Source organism: Danio rerio, chromosome 7 (genome assembly GCF_049306965.1).
Source record: "Danio rerio strain Tuebingen ecotype United States chromosome 7, GRCz12tu, whole genome shotgun sequence".
Taxonomy (NCBI): domain Eukaryota; kingdom Metazoa; phylum Chordata; class Actinopteri; order Cypriniformes; family Danionidae; genus Danio; species Danio rerio.
In genome coordinates this window covers 14,775,001-14,798,197 of record NC_133182.1, presented here as the reverse complement: position 1 = coordinate 14,798,197, position 23,197 = coordinate 14,775,001, and the positions used below count along the sequence as shown (strand labels likewise).

Sequence of the window (23,197 nt, the reverse complement as noted above, 5' to 3'; positions counted from 1 at the left end):
AAAAATAGGTATTACCTCATGCTCCACTGGAATTCCATCCAAAATAACTCTGTGATTATATATGGTTACCACGAACTAAAATTACTCATTTTTTGGGTGAAACTGCCCACCCGTTCTACAAACGTAGGACTGAATAAAAGCATATCTCTGAAAACACTGGCTCGGCGGTGATAAAAACTATTATATTAGCAGAGGAAGTCAGGCTAACCAAAGAAAAGCTCGCAGGCATTTCCGCCAACTGCCTCCCCAAGGTCTGAGACTGGAGGATGCATTCAACTCAAATTCTATTCACACAAACCCACACAGCACAAACCAAACCCTATCTGACTCATGATGTGCCAGACCACTGTTTAAAAGCATGCTCTAAACATAGCCCAAAAAAAAAAAAAAAAAACAAAGCCCACAACTCCTATTATGTTACTGAGTCCCTCGAGATGATTGACAACTGAAAGACTGAGCAAATCTATTGTGCTGCTTGGAGAAACGCTAAAAAGAATTAACACGTCTTGCCTATTTATTATTGCTTTATCTCACAGGGAATAAAATATTCAAAGTCAACATGAAATCAAAATGGAGCCTTTGACTTTTAGATGCGTTTTTTTATCAGAAGTTGGTCTGCTTTTAAAATCACATTTTTCAATGCTTATTTTCAGTGCTGGGTAAGTTACTTTAACCCTTTCATGCATGGTGTCCACATTTGTGGACAGTTAATTTAAATTAATTTAAGGTTCATCAATCAGGGTAAAATGACACTTGAGGGCAGTGTCAATAGACTGTCAGCAGTATTGTCACAGTGGCTACTCTCTTGGGCTGCGTCCGAAACCACATACTTTCATACTATACAGTATGCTAAAATCAGTATGCGAGCCGAGTAGTGCGTTCGAATTCATAGAATTATAAAAATCAGAATGCGAGAAGTGCCTGGATGACTTACTACTACCGGCGAAATTCTGAAGTGCGCATCCCATGCATGCTGCGCTATCCCATGGTTAGGCCCACATGGAATCTGTGCGCGCAGAATTCCGCAGATTTTTCGCAGAATTCCGCAAATTTCTGCAGATTTTTAGCCCATTAATAATTCTGTTTATTTACTTGAGTAAATGTGTAAATCTGAATTTATTCAGTTTTTATTCAGTAATTTATTACTTTTTATTTAATATATTAAGGTTTTTGTTATGATACTCCGCTGGATACTCCCAAAATAATTCCGAAGAAATCCGCAGATTTTTACCGAAATTCTCCGCAGAAATAGCAAAAAAAAACGTTTGCAGATTCCGTCCCTGCCCATGATGCTCCACAAGAGAATTCATGAATGGGAGTGAAGCCATGCAACTGACGCAGGTAGGTCACGTGACCATGACAAAATGGCAGATGTAGTACATCCGAATTCTATTAATGCTTCTTACATTCATACTGCATAGAACACACTTTTCAATTCAAATGCAGTACCTCTTGTGTAATTAATCCAAGATGGCTGACAGTGATGGCCGTGTGCTAAATACCTCAGACATACCTGTGAAAAACTTTCATTCAAGGAGGTCAATTGAGGTAAAAAAAAATATATTAGTATGGACAGTAAAGTATGATGAATATGTAAGCAATTTGTAAAATAAAATTTATGGTAAAATTGAGTTTTTATTCACCAAAAAACAACTGTCCCCGTATGTGGGCGTCATGCAACAGAGGAGTCAGACTGCATAAAAGTCCTTTTTCTGTAACCTGACAGTAAATCTATTTTTTCAAAGATGTTAAATATTGTCTTATATTGTAATTAAACAGACATTTAACTAATGTATCAACATAAATAGTCATTTAAAATTATATATTATAGCAGTAAATGGCAATTTTACACATTCATATGGAAACAAATTTGCATTTTGCCTTCTCAACAGGGAAAGAATAGGTCACTAAGTCAATACAGAATAATTGAGAATAATGAGGACAGTGGCAGTGACAGCAGTGATGAGCATGTGCCAGAAAATGGCATACCCATATTGCAAACGTTTCTGCACATATATATAACTACTGTTATTATTATTATTGTTCTTACAATATATGTTTCATTGTTATTATATTGTACTATTATAGTTTTTAATAAATGAGCAGATATGAATAGAATAACTGCTATATTTGGTTATATTTTCTGCAAAGACCAAATCCATTTTCATTGCTACGCAGATGACACCCAGCTCTACCTATCAACCAAACCCAACCACAAACTCCCACCTTCAGCCCTTACTAATTGCTTTGCAGACATCAAATCTTGGTTCACCTCAAACTTCCAGAAATTAAATGACAATAAAACTGAACTTCTCCTTATAGGTACACGATCCACTTTAAATAAATCACATAGCTTTTCCATTCCTACAGATGATTCTGTCATTACCCCCTCCCCTCAGGTTAAGAGTCTGGGGGTCATCTTCGACAGCACCCTTTCATTCACTGCACATTTTAATAATGTCACCCGGTCCGCCTATTTCCACCTTCGAAATATAAATCGTTTACGTCCTTCTCTCACACCTCATTCAGCTGCCATTCTTGCTCATAGTTTAGTCACATCACGTTTAGATTACTGTAACTCCCTTCTGTTTGGCCTCCCTAAAAAACTTTTCATAGATTACAACTGGTACAAAACACTGCAGCCCGCATTATCACAAAAAAACCTCTATCTGTCACATCATACCAATTCTACAACAGCTTCACTGGCTTCCCATTCTTTTCAGAATTAATTATAAAATACTTCTACTCACTTTTAAAGCCATCCACAATCTCGCTCCTTCATACCTTGCTAATCTTGTTCATATGGCCACACCTTCTCAAACACTCAGGTCTTCTTCTTCCATTCACCTCCCTGTTCCCTCTGTCCGCCTTGTCACCATGTGGAGTAGATTTTTCCACCACTCTGCTCCTCAGCTTTGGAATTCAATCCCTCCTGATCTCCGTAATTTAGACTCTCGTTCTCAATTCAAATCCAAACTCAAAACATCTGTTTAAAATAGCTTATTCACTTTAACCTGACTGCATTTTAAAAGTTTGTATTGTTTTCTATTTTTATTTCAATTGATTGTTCTAGCTGTCCTGTACGTTGACCTTGAGTGTCATGAAAGGCGCCTTTAAATAAAATGCATTATTATTATTAACATTCATTCATTTTTTTTGTCGGCTTAGTCCCTTTATTAATTCGGGGTCACCACAGCGGAATGAACCGCCAACTTATCCAGCAAGTTTTAACGCAGCGGATGCCCTTTCAGCCGCAACCCATCTCTGGGAATTATCCACATACACACTCATACACTACGGACAATTTAGCTTACCCAATTCACCTGTACCGCATGTCTTGGACTATGGGGAAAACCGGAGCACCCGGAGGAAACCCACGCGATGGCAGGGAGAACATGCAAACTCCACACAGACACGCCGACTAAGCCGAGGTTCGAACCAGCGACCTTCTTACTGTGAGGCAACAGCACTACCTACTGCGCCACTGCCTCTTTATTTCCCATTTTACACTTTTGTTGCATGGTGTCCACGTATGTCGACAGTTAAATAATTTTTAAATAAAAGAACATTTTGTAAAAAGGAAAATGGATTTCAATTTTAGTTTCAAATTAAAGTTATAAAAATAATAACAATAAAATCCTGATAATGTTTTTCATAAATCATGCATGAAAGGGATAAAAAAGTAATGGATTAAAGTAAACAAATAAAATATACCTATAATAATACCAAATAAACTGCAGCTCTTCCAGTAATTTAATATTCAATGAAAAAAAAACATTGCAATGGGTTGATCACAGCAGTTTGACATATTCAAAAGACTTAAAGAGTTTACACCAAAACTTAAAACTCTCTCAACATTCACTTGTTCCAAACCTGTTTGACTTTTCTCTTTAACTCAAAAGAAGACATTTAGAAGGAAACTGGATACCTGTAACCATTAACATCCATAGTCTGCAAAAGCATTGCAGTGTTTGAATGTTCTGTGTTTGAGGTAAACATATCAAGCAAACAAGCAAACTCCACACAGCAATACCAACTGGCCCAGCCTGGACTTGAACCAGTGACCTTCTTGCTTTAGAGGCGACAGTGCTAACCGATGAGCCACCATGCCGCCCCATATAAAGAAACCATAATCCGATTAATCAAAATCACATCCAGCAAAATATCTATTTTATTTTCCCAAGATATTTGATTTAAAAGTTGACTTCGGAAAAAAAAGCTCTACACGTACCTTTTATTCCAAATTTGTTGCGTCTGCTGTATTTGTTGATGAGGACGAAAATCACAATGAGAAAGACGCATCCGAAGCCAGCCAGACCAACAGCGATCGACATCTACAGCAAGAAAAAAGCAATAAAGCAGTCAATGACACAGCTACTGTACGTCTGCTGAAAAACACTCTGTAAATTAAAGGAAAACGTCAGCCTTTTTTTTAGACAGAATGGATGTCTTACTCCAAATGAATCTTCAGGTCTCTTCCCCTCATCCTCAGGTGGTGGAGCTACGGGCAAAAGAAAAGACAATGTACAATTAAAGGAAAAAATAATAATAATATTCAATATTTAACAATTTAAGAATGTTTGGAAACAGGCAACTATTGACTTTCATAGCATTTCCTTCACTGGAAAAAATTATTTATTGTATTTTTTAGGGTAAGTGGTTACAAACAATTTATATGGGCTGAATATAAACAAACAAATTCAATTTAGTAATGTTCAACATGATTTGTTTGTTAAAATCCAGCCCATACAAATTGTTTGCAACCACTTACCTTAAAACAATTAGTAAATCCAATGAATATTTTTTTCCCGGTGTATTATGGATGTCAATGGGTTTCAAATATTAAAAAAAAAAAACTCATGCAGCTTTTAAACCACATACATTTTTGTACATATTAGTTTTTTTGGTGAACTATCGCTTTAAGGAGGCCAAAAGATGCTTTCACTTACAGCAGGGGTGACCACACTCGGTCCCGAAGGGCCAGTGTCCTGGAGAGTTTAGCTGCAACCCTGATTAAACACACCTGAACAAGCTAATCAAGCTTTTACAAGGTATACAGGAACTTCCAGGCAGGTGTGTTGAAACAAGTTGGAACTAAAGTCAGCAGGACACCGGCCTTCCAGGACCGGCTTTGGACACCCCTGACTTACAGCATGCAGAGCAGTATTGTTAAGTAAATAATTTACTTAAATAAGCCTAAAATAATGTAAAATTGCATTGCTGTAGAAAAGAGCTGAACCAATTTTCTGACTATTTACTAATTTGCTGTTTGCATCCAATTAAATGTATTTCCACAAAAAACATATTTCTTATAGCCTGCAAATATATGCTAATAATGGTCATACTACTTTTAACTTGTTTAGTTAATATATTGCTGACAAATGCATTTAATTAAATGTAAAAAAAAAAGCCCTTTTGTGTACTTTGCATACTACATATGAGTTATGAATAAATATATATTTATATAAAGACAGGAAATACATATTCTAGTCTGCAAAATAGAAAAAAAATATACACCAATAAGGGGTTATACTACTTTAATTTTTTTTTATAATATTATTATCTTCTTATTGTCAAATGCATCTAAATAAATGTAACAAAAGTAATTTATATACATTGCATTCTAAATACAAGTTATGAATGAACAGATATATTTACATAAAGCAAATACTTATTCTAGCCTGCAAAATATTTACACTAATAAGGAGTTATACTACTTTTAATTTGTTTTATGTTATTAATATTTTCTTTCTGACAAATTCATCGAATTAAATGATTAAAAGGTCCTTTTGTATACTTTTCTATTTACTTTTTCTACTATATAAGTGAATGGTTACAGATTTTCAGCTTTCCTCAAAATATCAATTTTATATCTTTTTATTTTTTTATTTTTATTTTGTTGAACACCAAAGAAGATATTTTGAAGAATGCTGAAAACCTGTAACCATTAAGTTCTATAGTAGTTGTTTTTACTATAGAAGTCAATGGTTACAGCTTTTCAGCTTTCCTCAAAAATATCTTCTTTTTATACCCTTTAGTTTCTTTATTCTGTTGAACACTAAAGAAGATATTTTGAAGAATGCTGAAACCCTGTAACCAATAAGTTTTATAGTATTTGTTTTTCTACTATAAAAGTGAATGGTTACAGCTTTTTAGCTTTCCTCAAAAATATCTTCCTTTATATCTTTTTAGTTTCTTTATTTTGTTCAACACCTAAGATATTTTGAAGAATGATGAAAACCTGTAACCATCAACTTCTGTAGTATTTTCTTTTTATTATGGAAGTCAATGTTTACAGCTTTTCAGCTTTTCCCAAAAATTCTTCTTTAATGTATCAAAAGAATATAAAAACTCTTAATAGTTCGGAATTACTTGAGAGTGAGTAAATAGTAAGTAAATTTTCATTTTTTGGTGAACTGTCCCTTTAATCCACCATGCAAACTAGTCCTGGTCCCCTGTGCGTTGTATATTGAATCATATCTTTTCATTACTAGACAAATCTATTTCCAGTTTAAGTCTATATATGACACTATCTGTAAGGCGCAGTATTTGTGAAGGGTTTTGTGCAAACCCGTGTGGCTTGTTCACAGGTGTCAGAGAGGAATTGGCGTTTAATTGAGTCATAATGGCAGAGGTGCTGCAGGGCTCACATACTGCAGCATCACAAACCCAAAAACAATTTTGCTTCGCGGCGCACAGAGCTTTTATATGTGCTGAAGCTCATCTGCAGGATTTCTCCGTGAACTAGCATTAATGGTGTTCTCTTTTAGCATTGCTGGACAGTATAAGGAAGATTTTCAAGTATTATATGGTACAAGGTTACTATGTTGCTTATTTTTGTTTACCAAGTTTTACGTTTTTGGAGCTATTATTATATGTGAAGCTGCTTTGAAAAGGGAATTGTTTAATCACATCCTTGAATGTTGTATTTACGATCTTGTTTTTTGGTGTATTTTAAGTAAAATATTGGTTTAGATTTTAACAAGGACAAGTTTTTTTCTGTACTTTTTATTTATTTATGTTAAAAAGAAGATTCACTTACTGTACTCCATTATTCCTTAAAGATCAGCATAAGAGGAGAAATGAGAGAAGCAAACGATTAAAAATCGAGAAATAAAAAAGAAAAACATTGCAAATGCACAGTGCTAATAAAAATATTTATGTTTATATATGTATTTTTAAATGTATAAAGATTAAAAATGTATATATATGCAATATCTTTATGTGTGAATAATTCTCTGATATGAGTTGTTATATTTGTAATATTTATATATCAATATCAACGCAATCTCACGGCAATTTGTAACTTTTTGATTTAGTGGCTAATTCGTATGAATTCGTATGATCTAGTTCGTACTATTTATTATGATTTGCTCATCACTCAATGATGGTTGGGGTTAGGGCTGGGTTAGGTGCCACGCCTCCTTTTTAAAACCATACATTTTCATACAATTGAACTCGTACAAATCCGTAAGAATTAGGCGATAAACTGGCAAAACGTAAAACACTTGCGTATCCTCGTGAGATCAGGCTGATCAATATATGTATTTTTAAATATAGAGATTTTTATTTATTTATTCATTTAAAGGTCCCGTGAAGTGCTTTGAAATGTGCATTTTTGTTCATTGTGTGACGTAATTTGAGCTGAAACTTGAAGACAGTGACGTAGAGTAGCTCCTCCTTAAAAAAAAACTGTGAAGTTTGGGTTTAACATTGAGGGCCCTATTTTAACGAACTAAGCACAAAGTCTAAAGCCTATGGCGCAAAAGCATTAAGGGCATGTCCGAATTCACTATTGCTATTTTAAGTACGGAAAAATACGTTCTGCGCCCTGGTGCATTGTCTAACAGGGTTGTGCGTGTTCTTTTAATGAGTTGTGGGTGTGTTTTGAGCATAACCTGCATTAAACCAATCAGAGTCTCTCCATGGCGCATTTGCTATTTACATGGCAGACTTTGTAAGTGTTAAAACTGAATGCCTCACTAATGAGTAAACAGTTAAACAGACCATCTGCACCACGAGAGTAAGGAACAAGCCTTCTCCATTCAGCCTCTTTACTTTCTCTTTACTTTTACTCTTTACTCCTTTACTTGTGGATAAGGAAACAGTGTTATATGCACTCCACTGAAGACATCCATTATCCTACATATTTAATTTAGTTTGTTAAGTGCGAAGATTTGCTTCAAAACTATTTCTAAATTATGTTCTAATTTCCAGAGTTATATCCAAATACACATCCTATTCTTATGCCCCATGTGGTAATGTATAGGTCTCCAAAATCCGACCGGTGGACAAATCTAAACTAGTTTTTATTCAAACAAATATAAATATGCATTTAATAAATAACACTATTAATACTAATAACATTAAACAAATACAAATTGTCTTTCCCAGAGATGGGTTGCGGCTGGAAGGGCATCCGCTGCGTAAAAACTTGCTGGATAGGTTGGCGGTTCATTCCGCTGTGGCGACCCCGGAATAATAAAGGGACTAAGCCGACAAGACAATGAATGAATGAAATGCAAATTGTCATTAATAAACTGAAAAAGACACCCGAGATCAAGCATGGAGGTAGTGGTTTTAATATTTAAGTAGAAAACATTCATTTTTGTATTGTATTTTAATCTTTTAATTTGTTTTCATATTTAAAGATATTTGTGTATTGCTGTACATCCTGTGTGTATTAAGCAATGTGTAAGCGTTTAAACCCACAAAGATGCATAACTAACACACTCTGTACTGGAATTTAGACCTGCTTTTAGATGGTCAGTGACGCTGTCTATTTCAGTTTTTCAAAATAGCAATGCGTCAACAATGTGCCTAAACACACCTCTGTTAGGACCAGCACACTCATGAGTCCACAAAGTGGAGCAAACTGATTTGATATTCAAACAACATGGTGCAAAACGTGCAAATTAGGGTTGCGCTGTTCTGAAAATAGCAACAAATCGTGCCAAACACATCTTGTGCCTTATTGCGCCGGGTGTATGATAGGGCCCTGAGTGTTTGAGCTCAAGCGCATACAGCAATAGCATCTTGAAGGAGGCGGGTCATGTCAGATATGGAGGAGCATTTGATTGGTCAGAATATTTGATGAGAAATTGAAGTATGAGCTGATGTCATAAAAGTTGTTGATCCATTTAGGCAGAAGCTTGGAATGTTTATATTTTCTTAATGCAAATTTTGTCACTGATTTTGAACGCTCTAGCTTATAGATAAGACTGACATACTGATACTAACATCTAAAAAAAACGTTATTTTTATTTCACAGGGACTTTAAATTTGAAAATGTTCCTTTACTGTAGGCAGACAGTTCAGATAAGTACCATTTGAAATGTCTTCTAAAATGAGTATTTTTTTTCTCAGCTTTCTATGTTTATGTTCTGTTATTTAACTTTAAAGGCAATGAAAAGAACCTATTCTTACCATGATGGTGAAATTACTGAACCTACACACAGTAGCCTGAGGAAAAAATGCTTATTCTGTATGAAAATTTCAGAAGGCATCTGAACTGTATCCAAATTAATAAAGAATACAATCATACCTTATTACAAACAATACAGTATGCAGACCTACCGTCATCCTCCATGAATGGTGGATCAAGAAAATGGCCAAAGACAGTTTTGCTAACCGATCCAAGAGAGTTAGTGGCCACTAGCGTGTAATTTCCATTGTCATAATGCGTTGGGTTCTCAAAAGTCAAGCAGCCTTCTAAGTAATCCTTGTAGTAGTCCATCTCCATGCGGATATATTCACTCTGCAGGATCTCGCGGCCCTTGTAGAACCAGTGCAGTGTGGGATGAGGAAAACCTCTCACCGTGAACTCGATACAGGTGTGATGGCGGCGCTCCGGCTCGTCCAGCTTCAGGATTACTGGAGGAACTGAAATGAGGAGAGAAAAATTGAGTTCACAAAGACACAGTGGCTTTTGTGTATAGCAGATACAGGACAGAATGCTTGGCAGCAGTGTTAATCAGTGAAACACACAGCATTTTCACCCATGGAACATTTGCTATCAGACAAAGGAAAGAATTTTACAAACAAGGCATCAAGTCTGTTATGAAATAGACACTTTTTGGCATTCTGCCGACTTGTGCATTTTGGAGTAATAATACTGTAGGGACCCAAGACCTCATGAATTGAACTTTTTATACTGTGATTTTGGACCTATGTACCGTTTACTAGGCAACAACCTGGGTTTAGGGGGAAAAAGGGATCAAGGTAATGGAGTGGACAGCTCAATTTCCTAACCTTAACCCAATTGGAAAAAAGTAGGCATATTCAGTTTACAGTACTAGTTATTGAATAAATGTTTTAGTATCATTTTTCATCCATGGACTATTTAACCTAAATGAAACCTCATTGTTTAAATAAAAAATGACACTTTATCATTTGTATCAGGCAAAGGAAATAATTTTACAAACAAGGCATCAGTCAAAAATAAACTATTCTTTTGGTGATTTGCCATCTTGTGCATTAGGTATTCAATAATTGCGACCAATATAATATTGTAGTGACCAAAGACTGATTATGGTTGATGGATTTAACTAATCCAACATTGACAAAAGTGTTATGCTTGGAAGGAGAGTGAAGTATTGCCATTTACCAGGCAACATCTTGGGTTTTTAAGGGGAAAAAAGGATTGAGGTAATAGAGTGGCCAGCTCAATCCCCTGATCTTAACCCAATTGAAAACTAATTGATTAAATAAAGTAGAGAGTTTCAGTTCATAATACTAGTTACTTTATAAATTACTTATTCATATTTATGAGTACAGAGAATTATAGTTTTGCCCTTAAAATAATCAGGTAATGCATACGTACAAGCCAGAGAAGGAAATCCATTACAACATTACATTTCTTTACTTCAAATGAGAAGCTAGAAAGGAAAAAGGACACTTGGGTGAGTTACAGCAATGTGTGATCGTTTGCTATTAGGCAAAGGAAAGAATTTTACAGACAAGGTATCAAGTCTGCTATGAAATAGACTCAATTTTCGATGTTCTGCTACCTTGTGACTTTGGTGTTCGCTAATTGTGACCAATGTAATATTGTAGTGACCAAAGACTCATTATGGTTGATAAATAAGTTAAGTCTTTCTATATGGTGATTTTGGGCCTATGTTCCGTTTACAAGGTGACAAGGCTTTTACAAGGGTAGTTTCTGTTTTCAGTAGTTTCAGTTATTTTATAATTCCTTAAAATTATTTTGTAGGAGTGCAGAGAATTAAATTTTTGCCCTCAAAATAACTGTGTAATGTAAACATACTAACAAAAAAAATGTCAAAATCCATTATATATCATTACTTTTTCAATTTAAATAGATTTTTTTTTATTTCAAATTAGAAGCTAAAGCAAAAAATAACACTTCATCATTTGCTATCAGGAAAAGGAAATCATTTTACAAGCAAGGCATAAAGTCTGTTATGAAGTAAACATTTTTTTGTGTGTTCTGCTATCTTGTGCATTTGGTGTTCATTAGTTGTAACCGAAACAAGATTTTAGTGACCAAAGACTCTGTAGCTGCGTCCCAAATCGCATACTTATGCACTATTCTACGCCATTTTGTAGTATAAGTAGTGTAAGTAGTGTGTTCACACTGAAAACTCTAAAAATAATAAGTGCACTTTAATTACCCGGATGATGCACTCATTCAGCCGCTAAAGTGAAGTGTGTAATGATGGACACTTCACGCACTCAACGACCGCAGGTTTTCTCACGTAGCGGAAGGGGCGGAGCTATCTGATGCACATGTTGGATAACTTTATTTATTTTGGATGGTGAAAGCAAAATTCTCCTACAAGAGTGATTATAGCGCCTCCTGATGGTGAATGCGGCAATACTCACGGCAGGTATTATCTGATAATTCGGTCGTTTATTTCACTGATTTGGCAACCGTCAAACGTCATCAGGGAAACGGTTTGAATTTCCGCTTAGTAAAAACACATTAGTGTGCCATTTGGGACGACACTACATACATATACTATCCTGTTGAGTGTGTAAGTGCATAAGTACATAGTGCATGAGTGCATAGTGTATAGTGTGCCATTTGGGACGCAGCTATTATGGTTGATGAATTTAACTTTTCTCATTCTGTGATTTTGGGCCTGTACTGTTTACCAGGCAACAACTTTGTTTTAGGGGGAAAAAAAGGTTCGAGGGGATGGAGTGGGCAGCTCAATCCCCTGACCTTAACCCAATTGAATTCTCAAAGTTTAATTAAAGTAGGCAGATACAGCTGACAATACTTATTTTTGCTGCTAAATAAACATATACAATAGTTATATTTAGGAGTACAAAGGGGTCATCAGGCAGTAGCAAGTAACCATACTGTGGGATCACATATTCCAGTCAGATAGCAAAACCCTCGCTTGCCTGTGAATCTATTAAAAAAAACGAATAAAAAATGCATGAACAGTGCACACATTTGGGTTTTTCATGATCTATACCATCTGTAGTTACAAAGCAACATAAAGTACACTTATTTTTATTTGGGCAATGTAGATTTTTAATCTCATCATCTTTATTGAGCTCCGATTTGGTCAGTTGCACCAGTGTGCCTGAATATATTTTTAACATTAGCGACTGTAATAGTAACACTGCATACAGTCAAAGTCATATAGAGAAATCCTGCTTAACGTCTTATGCCATTTTGTTTTTCCTTTTACAGAAATGAAAAGATAAACAACATTACGATGACAGCAACAACAGTGAGTAAAATCTCTACTCCTTCAATTAAAATGTCTATTGAAAAAACATTTCAGGTTAAGTATAAGCCAGGACATTTAAACTATTGTTTCAAGCCTATGATTATGCTAATGCACACTTATATGTCCCCAATTTGGCTCTTCAATGAAAAACAGACAGCACATAAATTGACAGAGGGACAGCTCGTAATCTTGCTGTCACAGACCATATATTATGGTCCACCATTCTAAAGAGCACAAAAAAGAAAAAAAAAAGTCTGGTCCGACACTGCGCACTGGTTTGTCATTCAAATGAGGAGCATCATTATTGCCAGCCGCAGTGATTTGCGCTGGGCTGACTGATGAGACCAGACGAGAGATGGATCCCTCCTGTCGAGCGCCTCGTCTAAACAGATGACATGTGTTTTAGACTCAGCATGCATGCAGCAGCACCCTTGCTCTCGGCCTGTCATTTAGAGAGTCCTGCTGCAATCCCACCAGGAGAAATGAGGAGAGCACATCACATATGTGCATCTCGTATTCCTGTGCTTTTGTGAGCAGAATGCTGAATTCCCAAACGGAGCCCTTTTTTGTTGGCATTATTAATATGGTTGAGTGGAGCAGAGACTAACTATTTGGAGGCTGTATCCAATTGCATCTCAAATCACATCTTTACAACTGATTGTCCAGTTTCGACCATATTTGTATAGCCAAGTAGAGGGTCTTGTCTTTATTAAAGAAGAATAATGAAAGATTCCTGATGGTTATAATCCTTTTATAAAAGGAACTGTAAGATATTTAGCTATTTATTCAAGTAATTTTCTGTGTCTTATTCTAAAATCGGATATGTCTGGACTGATATTGCATACATACATACATACATACATACATACATACATACATACATACATACATACATACATACTTACGTACTTCGAACTTATTTATTTATTCTTATTTCTTATTTATTTATTTATTTATTTATTTATTTATTTATTTATTTATTTATTTATTTATTTATTATTTATCTGTTTATTTGTTTATTTATTTATTCTTATTCATTTATTTATTATATATTTATCTGTTTGTTTGTTTATTTATTCATTTATTTATTATATATTTATCTGTTTATTTATTTATTTATTTATTAGTTTTTGAGGCTGTATCCAATAATGGTGCATCTCAAATCCCATCTTTAGAACTGATTGTCCAGTACCAACCTTATTCTAATAGCCAAGTAGAGGGTCTTGTCTTTATTAAAGAAGAATATTGAAAGATTCCTGATGGTTATAATCATTTTATATAAGAAACTGTAATATATTTAGCTATTTATTCTGGTAACATTTTGTTTCTTATTCTAAAATCGAATATGTCTGGACTGATATTGCATACATAAATACTTACTTAATTATTTAATCATTTATTTTTTAGCTTGTTTTGTTTATTTATTTATTTATTCTTATTTATTTATTTATTTATTTATTTATTTATTTATTTATTTATTTATTTATTTATTTATTTATTTATTTATTTATTTATTATATATTTATCTGTTTGTTTGTTTATTTATTTATTTATTTATTTATTTAGATGCTGTATTCAATTATTGTGCATCTCAAATCACATCTTTAGAAATGATTGTCCAGTATCAACCTTTTTCATTTAGCTAAGTACAGGGTCTTGACTTTATTAAAAAAAGAAACACGAAAATCATATATGTCTGTACTGATATTGTACACTTATTTATTTATTCTTTGCTCAATACTTTGTTGATGCAATTACTTTGGCAGCAATTACAGCCTCAAGTCTTTTTAAATATGATGCCACAAGCTTGGCACACCTGTCTTTGGGAATTTTTGCCTATTCCTCTTTGCAGTACCTCTCAAGCTCTATCAGGTTGGATGGGAAGCAACAGTGTACAGCCATTTTCAGATCTCTTCAGAAATGTTCAATAGGATTTAGGTCTGGGCTCTGGCTGGGCCACTCAATGACATTCACTAAGTGGCTATTTTTTTGTAGCCATTCCCTGACTTATAAAAGTTGACACACATCTGCTTTCCTTCAGTGGTGTTTTCTCATATCTTTGCCATGTTGAAAAGATGATGAGAGGAAAAGCCTCGGTGACGCATCATATTTATATCGCAAGGAAACTGGAAGTTTTTGTTTATTTTTCCCCCATCTTCTGTTTAACGGAGAGAAGATTTTCTCAACACATTACTAAACATAATATAGTTTAACCACTAATTTCTAATAACCAATTTATTTTATCTTTGCCATGATGGCAGTAAATACTATTTGACTAGATATTTTTCAAGACACTTCTATACAGCTTATGTAACATTTAAAGGCTTAACTAGGTTAATTAGGTTAACTAGGCAGGTTAAGGTAATTAGGCAAATCATTGTATGACGATGGTTTGTTCTGTAGTCTATCAAAATAGTATATCGCTTAAAGGGGCTAATAATTTTGTCCTTAAAATGGTTTTAAAAAAATAAAAACTGCTTTAAATTTTAGCCGGAATAAAACAAATAAGACTTTCTTCAAAACAAAAAATATTATTAGACATACTGTGAATATTTCCTTGCTCTCTTAAACATAATTTAGGAAATATTTAAAAAAGAAAAATCACAAAAAAAAAAAAAAAAAAAAAAAAAAAAAAAATATATATATATATATATATATATATATATATATATATATATATATATATATATATATATATATATATATATATATATATATATATAGTTCTGGATTTTTAAAATTATTATTAAATTAAGTTAATATATGCTTTTGCAATAAAAAAATGAATTTATTTGACTGCTTTTAACACATCTTAAACAGGGGTGCCAATAAGTGTGGAGGACACTGTAAGTCAGCATGTATGCATGCATGTACAGTGCTCAGCATATATAAGTACACCCCTCACAAATCTCTTTTAAATTCATATTTTAATAGAAAGCTATACAATATTATATTTGTGCATATACATAAGATTAGTCAATAATGAGGCCAAATCTGGAGCTAATCTAACAAAATAACTTACAATAATGGTCCAAAAACAAGTATACCAAAATGTAGAGTTGAAGTCAGAATTATTAGCCCCCTTTCGATTTTTTTTCTTCTTTTTTAAATATTTCCCAAATGATTTTTAACAGAGCAGGGAAATTTTGACAGTATGTCTGATAATATTTTTTCTTCTGGAGAAAGTCTTATTTGTTTTATTTCGGCTAGAATAAAAGCAGTTTTTAATTTTATAAAAATATTTTAAGGTCAAAATGATTAGCCCCTTTAAGCTAATTTTTTTCGATAATCTACAGAACAAACCATCGTTATACAATAACTTGCCTAATTACTCTAACCTACCTAGTTTACCTTATTAACATAGTTAAGCCTTTAAATGTCAATTTAAGCTTTATAGAAGTGTCTTGAAAAATATCAAGTAAAATATTATTCACTGTAATCATGGCAAAGATAAAATAAATCAGTTATTAGAAATAGGTTTTTAAAACTATTATGCTTAGAAATGTGCTGAACAATCTTCCCTCCATTAAACAGAAAGAGGGGGGGGGGGGGGGGAATAAACAGGGGCGCTAATAATTCAGGGGGGCTAAAAATGCTGACTTCAACTGTATATGTTAAAGAAAAATATTAAATACAAATAAAAAAAGAGGAAAAATCAAGAGAAACAAAAAATAAAATAAAAAATTGTTTAAATTTTGTAGGTTGTAATTTTCCAATATTTTGCTTGAATTTAGTAGTATTATATTTCAATTTCTAAATATATTTGGTGACTTAAATATTATTTTACGAAATATATCTGTTTTGTTTAAATGCACCAAAATACATTGCCTATATTCACTGAGAAGTGGATACAAATGATCATTTTTTAAATGAGCTGTACTCTATTATGCTGGGCACTGTATATGGATGTGTGTAATGTATTGTGTATACATTCATTTATTTTCATTTTAGATTCGTAACATTTTCTTAAGTAATAATATATAAATACCATTTTTACGCACACACACACAGCATGCACAAACACATAGTCAACTTATCTCAATATTTTGGTAACGCTTTATTTTGATGATCCATTTGAGTATTAGTAGACTGACTGCTTAATATTTGTTGATACTGCTCCTTCAACAGACAGTTTTTTTAATCTAATGAGAATTAGTTGGCATATAGATGCAATTTAACTTAAATTCAACAAACGGACCATCAATAAAGTGTGGCCTTTTTCTTTTGAACTCTCAGATTTCCAAAGCTTAGTCAACTTTCAAGTTATGCATAAACCTCAGATCCCAAATTTGGCCCTTAAGTAACTTAAATTGTGGTCTAAGGTCACATATTACGTTTCAAATATTTTCTATACTATCAGTACAGATATATTAACAGAATAAAAAGCTAAATATATGACAGTTCTTCATATAAAAGGATTATAACCATCAGGAATCTTTCATTATTCTTCTTTAATGAAGACAAGACCCTGTACTTGGTTATCAAATCCAAACTTGACAATTTTTCTACTTAGAGCCAGCAAATCTTGCTGCTGTCATTTCAATTTAACGTCAAAGTCATTAGTCAGCAGACTGATCAAATGTACTGCTTTTTCATCTACTCGCTGTCTTAAAACCATGTGCTGTTTAATGAACATAATGATGCCTGCGTGTCAGATCATATCAGCGTCTTAAAAAATGAGAGAAAGATCTTCCGTTCTTATTAAAACACCGAAAAGTTGTTGCAGATTCAGTTCAGCCTGCAGTTCGTTCTCATCATATACCTGTTTAACCCAGTTTAACACAGCGCAGGGAAGGTGGTCTATTTTTATGTATGTATCACAACCTCACACACTCCCCAAACGCACACGCGGCCTCTGATTAAATTAACACTAAGGCTTACAGGTTCAGAGCTGTTAATTGGTTTATCAATTCATTTAGTACCTTGCTTTATTTTTAAATGTGTCCATATTTTTTCATAAGGGAGGATGGTGTTATGTGCGTTAAAGTTTGCAACATGAATTAATTGTGCAGTTTTATTATGTGTTTAATATAGAGATTTACAAAGTGGTCTGATAAAATTGACTAGACCAGTAATTATTTAGAGTAATTTTGAATCATTTTATTCACCTTATTCTCTTATATGTACGAGAGGGCGCAGCCATTTGAATCTTTTTGGCTTGAGACTTCAGCTCTCATTCACTTCCATTCATTTTTAGAGGTTTAAAACAGCTTGTTATGCTTGATGTTGCAAACGAATATTTTCTTCTTATATTATTCTATTTTACATGTATTGTCATGCAAACACTTGTTTGTAGGGCAAGTAGTTTGATCTAGGGTTGAGCCGATAGACGATGCCATTGTCCAATAGACAACACGATGCTGAGCCGGCATCCCTGAACCTCTGCCCTGCTCTCGCAAACCCGCTCGCGATAAATACACACTTAGGCTCCGTTTACACTAATATGTCTTAGTTTTAAAATGCCATTTTAGAAAGGAAATGATCCACATCCACATTGTGTTTTACCTAGCATTTCTAAACAGCCCTCCGTCCACTGAAAACGCACATCACTTGACCACACACACACACACTGTCATGTGCTCGTCTGAGCTTGAGAGAGCAGTGCATGTCGGAGAGTTTATCAAGGATGTACCACTGGATCGCGTCTCACTATAGTTGTTAAACGTGATATTAAATTAATCTTGTCTCTATCCAACGACTCTTCGGTTTTTTGAATCTATCAGGTAATGTGTCACAGCGTCAGTACACTGCTTCAGTCTTTCACTTTTACACTTGTACTTTTTGTAAAAACCTCTTTACTGACCGCCCTCCCGCGGAAAAAGTGATTGACAGGTGGTAATTTGTGTGCAACTTATCTTTATTTATTTATGATTTGTTTATGGGTAAAACAAAGACCATACGGGTCAGGTAATTAAAACGGTAGGCTACAAAGATTCATTTGTAGACTACAAATAATTAATAATTAAAACCCCACCTATAACGACGATGCCATTGTCCATCGCAATGTTTCACATTAGACATCATACGATGCCAAACTGGTCGACATCGCTCAATCCTAGTTTGATCATTTTCTACCGTTTATTATTCCCAATTATTTCTCCCATAGGCAGCTGTATCGGAAGTTCTAAAACAGTCGCAAAAACGAGCGCACTTTGTAGAATAAGGTCAATAAGCCACAATGTAAAAAAAAAAATAATAATTTTACAGAAAATAGCTCAAATTTTTTTTTTTTACAGAAGTATTTTGCCATTTTAAGTAAAGTTCATTAATCAACTAATTTCAAGAGGGTCTAATAATTAAGGGGGCTAATAAATCTGACTTTAACTGTAGATATCAAAGTAATATGATGTAAACTTTGACAACAAGTAAAAATTGTGAGCAGGAGGTGTCTGTAGGTTGTAATAACTCTCCTCAAACCCATTTCTTGATCTTTTGAATGAAATGCCTACCTTACTACATCCAATAAGCTCACGGTAACAAAAAATACAAACAAACTTTGCACACTGTTTTCTCATTTATTATATTGTTTCTCTAGGAACTGAATCACAATACGGAAAAAAAAAAAACGGTCGGAGCTTCCAGTTATTGCCGAATTTAATATAGTAAAAATAGTTTATACAGTTTGAATGCTAACGTGAATATGCAACAAGCTACTGTTACTGTAAACTTTTACTGATGTAGCTATTTATAGTTTTCCTCTAATTTACGAATTAATTTAATAGATTGTGGCATAACATAATTGATCACTATAATATATTATAAAACTCTTTAAAAAATGTTTAAATAAAAACATGCAATGAGTTTAAGGTGCTCTGTGGCAACACATTGGTGCAAAATGGCATCACATTAGCAGTATGGGCCCAGGGGTACATTTCTGAGAACTGAGAAATACAGTATGTGTTCATGGGTACACATGGCTGCATTTTATCTGTACAACTAACATTACTGTGCGGTACCGCTGACTGCTTACCTCCATATGAACAGGTTTTCTGGTGTGACTGGTTTGTGCTACTTTGGTTTAGTAGCTGGCTGAGGACAGATCCAGAAACCAATATAAACAAAACCCAAAATAGCAGTGTGAGACCACAGAAGCACTGGCCACGATGGCTTTTTTCTTGTAGATTGCGTTTGAAAACACTATGGGTTGGGTTTAGGGAAGGGGCTGGTGGGTCAGTCATTATTAAGCTGATATTTTATGCATGACGACAAACTGACTAGCTTCTCTCATGGATGTGGACTAGAAGGACGTAACATGTGCAGAAATGTTTACAGCAAATTTACGAAAAATAGCACAAATGAGAAAATGTGCCCAATAATGTATGTGAGATTGTCAAAACTGTTCACTGCGCTCTCTGGTTGATTTGTGAAAACAAAATGGCAAGAAAATGTAGTACAGGGTACATATTTGGATTGAAAAATGAGCCATGGTATCTTGATCGCTAAAAGAACGAGCATTTCTTTCCTCTTCAAACCACATAATCTGACACATCTCACTACATGCAACATTAAGAGATATGGAGAAATCTGTAAACATGCTAAATATACGTACAGAGCACAGACAGCTGAAGGGACACGTTGTTCATCCCGACCACATTCTCCGAGATGCAGGTCAGAACAAATCCATTGTCGTCTCTGCTCACGTTAACCAGCGTCAGGTTGATGGAGTGAGTGTTGGGCAAGTAGACAGTCGACTGGAGGGCAGACAAAGACGCATTATGGCACGGTTCGAATGCAAATAAGGTTAATCGATTGGGATGTGGGATGTATGGTGTTCACCTGGTGTGTGTTGATGGAGTGAAGGCCCTTCACAGCCCAGTCCACTTCAGGTACCGGAGAACCCGAGCCGTTACAGCTAAGTGTCACGTTTCCTCCCTCCAGCACTGTCAGGTTACTGTGAGCAACACTGATATCTTGCAGATCTAGATCACAGCAAACATGATTGCGAACAGAATTATCCAGTGTAATTCATTTATTTTGAAGTCACAAGTTATTAGTGTCATTAGTTTTTTTTTTTATTATCAGTATTTATATAAGCAGAGATGGGAAGTAATGAAGTACAGATACTTTGTTACTGTAGTTAAGTAGATTTTTCTGGTATACTTTTCTCCACTATTTATTTTTCTGACAACTTTTTATTTTTACTTAGCGGTGGAAAGAGTACTGAAAAATCATACTTAGGTAAAAGTACCATTACTTGCCTAAAAATATAGTGAAAGTAGTGTATATCTGTTGTAAATATAACTAAAAGTATGAGTAAATAGTTGACCTTTTAAAAGTACTCTAGAGCAGTGTTTCCCAAACTGTGGTACGTCACTGAGTAATGAAAGAAAAAAATGAATAGATTGTAATCACTTGATGCGTACGATAACACTAATGTGATCAGCATTGGCTGTTCTCTAAAGGCTACGATCAAAGCGATGTGCTTGAAATGTTTACTTTAGTGCATCATGTCATCAGCTGCTCAATACAATTGGTGTAGAATTAAAGAAAGAGGTGCATGATGCTTGCAAAGCAGATGACATTACAGGTATAAAATTACAATTTAAAATAGGATTGTAATTGTATTTTTAATAGGAAACTTATTTTCAGTAATGGTTATAGTTTTTTTAAATGGTAAACAATATTGAAGGAAGACAGCTGGAGAGCCACGTATTTTTGGTCAAAGAGCCACATGTGGCTTAAGAGCCATAGGTTCCCTACCACTGCTTTAGTGCATTTAGTTAATGTGCAGAAGGCATATTTAGGTAATATTTATAAGATTTAGGTTGTGACGTCAGGTGACCAAAATTCAACATCTAGCCAGCATCTGAGGACAACGTTATTTTAATGTCCAATTACGACGTTTAATGATGTTGATGTTTGCTTGATTTTAGGTTGTTGATTTTAGAAAGTGACCAAAATCCAACGTTGAGCCAACATCTTGAACCAACATCAAACACTGACATTCATTCATCAGATATGGCAACTAAAATCCAGCATCTGATAGACGTCTTAGTGGTAACGTCCACACATCGTCAAGCTGTAACACCGTTAGATGTTGATATTTCATTGATTTTAGGTTGGACATTGATGTCGGCCTGATGTTGGGTTCTGACGTCAACCCAATTTTCATTGCCAAACAAGATGCAACGCCCCCGTGACGTTAGAGAACAACATCAATCTGATGTCATGTTGACATCTTGTGCCTGCTGGGCATTTAAGACCTTCATACAGTAAACATCTGTCATCTTCTCCTCAGTGACAGGCATATAAACAGTCGCTGGGTCATTGCGTGTGATGATTTTAGACGTCGTCTTGAACACTTTTAATGCTTCCAAACAAACTGCTGCAATTATAATGTCTTGAGGTAGTTTATTATGAGGCGATTTACTTTCTATGTGCGATTTGACTGGACAGGATTTCATCTGCATCTTCCTAATAATGTAGATGTTGGACTGAAGCAGCTAATATTCATGTACAATGACGAAGTGCAGGGGGTCGCTGAAGAATTACTGATTTCAGCTGCTGTCTGGGCTTTCACTGCCTTTCTACACCTCCCTTTCTTCATGGCTTCAATACTTTTTCCCTGCATCATTTCATTTTATTTAAATGCATAAAAAAATGCTTATTGTAATAATTCATGATTAAATATTACATTTGAATGCATGTGATCTCGATTTTGCATGTAAAAAAGTTTTTCTATTCAGTACAATGACAAATCATTGCACCATTTCCTTCATTAAAAGTGTAGGACAACTAACTTAATCTTCCCTAATACTGCACCGTAATGTGAAACAATCATTGCATAATACAAATATTTTAACCTCGCATAACAATATGTAGCGTGAGCTTGGCCTACAGCTGTATTATGTCAGAAGATGCATGTCTTACCACAGTGTGCGATGCTCATTGATCTCAGGCTAATCTTGGATGCGCCGTCTTTGCAGTAGAGTTGCTGGGTGTGCAGACCGGCTTCACCTCGCAGCCGCCACAGCTGAATCCATCGAATCTTACAGCCGCAGTCAAAGACAACCCCCTCCAGCCTCCTGTGTCAACAACACACAGCCAACGGTTATTATGCAATCCCCCTACACTGCCATCTTCATGCAGATGAGCATAAAAAATCAATGAAACCCAGCCTGCAGTGGGTTCACATAGTAATCGTATTAAATAGTGACCGGACTCTGATCCAAAATCGCAGGCTGCTCTATGGGGTGTCTTTAAAAAAAAAAAGTATTTGCTAACTGACTGGGTTGTCTTTAACATTTCACAACATGCAATGCACACCGATATATTCATGGCGCATACATGATGCATTACATACAAGCACGGCTATTTACATTTCAAAGCTGTAAAACTGGCAAGTGCACAAAGCACACAAATCCCATTCCCAGAAGCGACACTCGAGATTCAGTTACTAAAACAGTTACAGATTAGTAAACGTACATGTAGAAACATGTCGTTATTCTCTGAAAGCCTTTTTATTGTTATTAATACATATTTCTGCAAAA

The 23,197-nt window shown here is 34.7% G+C and overlaps 1 protein-coding gene across 3 annotated transcripts in view; it reads right to left on the bottom strand.

Moving 5' to 3' along the window:
• The window catches only part of ntrk3b (neurotrophic tyrosine kinase, receptor, type 3b), a 296,182-nt gene that overhangs the window by 132,374 nt on the left and 140,611 nt on the right, over positions 1-23,197 (bottom strand). The window contains exons 5-11 of one of the 3 annotated variants that reach the window (XM_002662753.8): positions 22,578-22,732; positions 20,484-20,626; positions 20,257-20,398; positions 9,577-9,882; positions 7,043-7,057; positions 4,455-4,501; positions 4,232-4,334 (exon numbers count right to left, since the gene is read on the bottom strand). In XM_002662753.8, the coding sequence (XP_002662799.4) occupies positions 4,232-4,334; positions 4,455-4,501; positions 7,043-7,057; positions 9,577-9,882; positions 20,257-20,398; positions 20,484-20,626; positions 22,578-22,732 (911 nt within the window). Of the gene's footprint in view, positions 1-4,231; positions 4,335-4,454; positions 4,502-7,042; positions 7,058-9,561; positions 9,883-20,256; positions 20,399-20,483; positions 20,627-22,577; positions 22,733-23,197 lie in introns of all 3 variants that reach the window. The other 2 variants (XM_073908114.1, XM_017356972.4) reach the window with 2 other exon arrangements.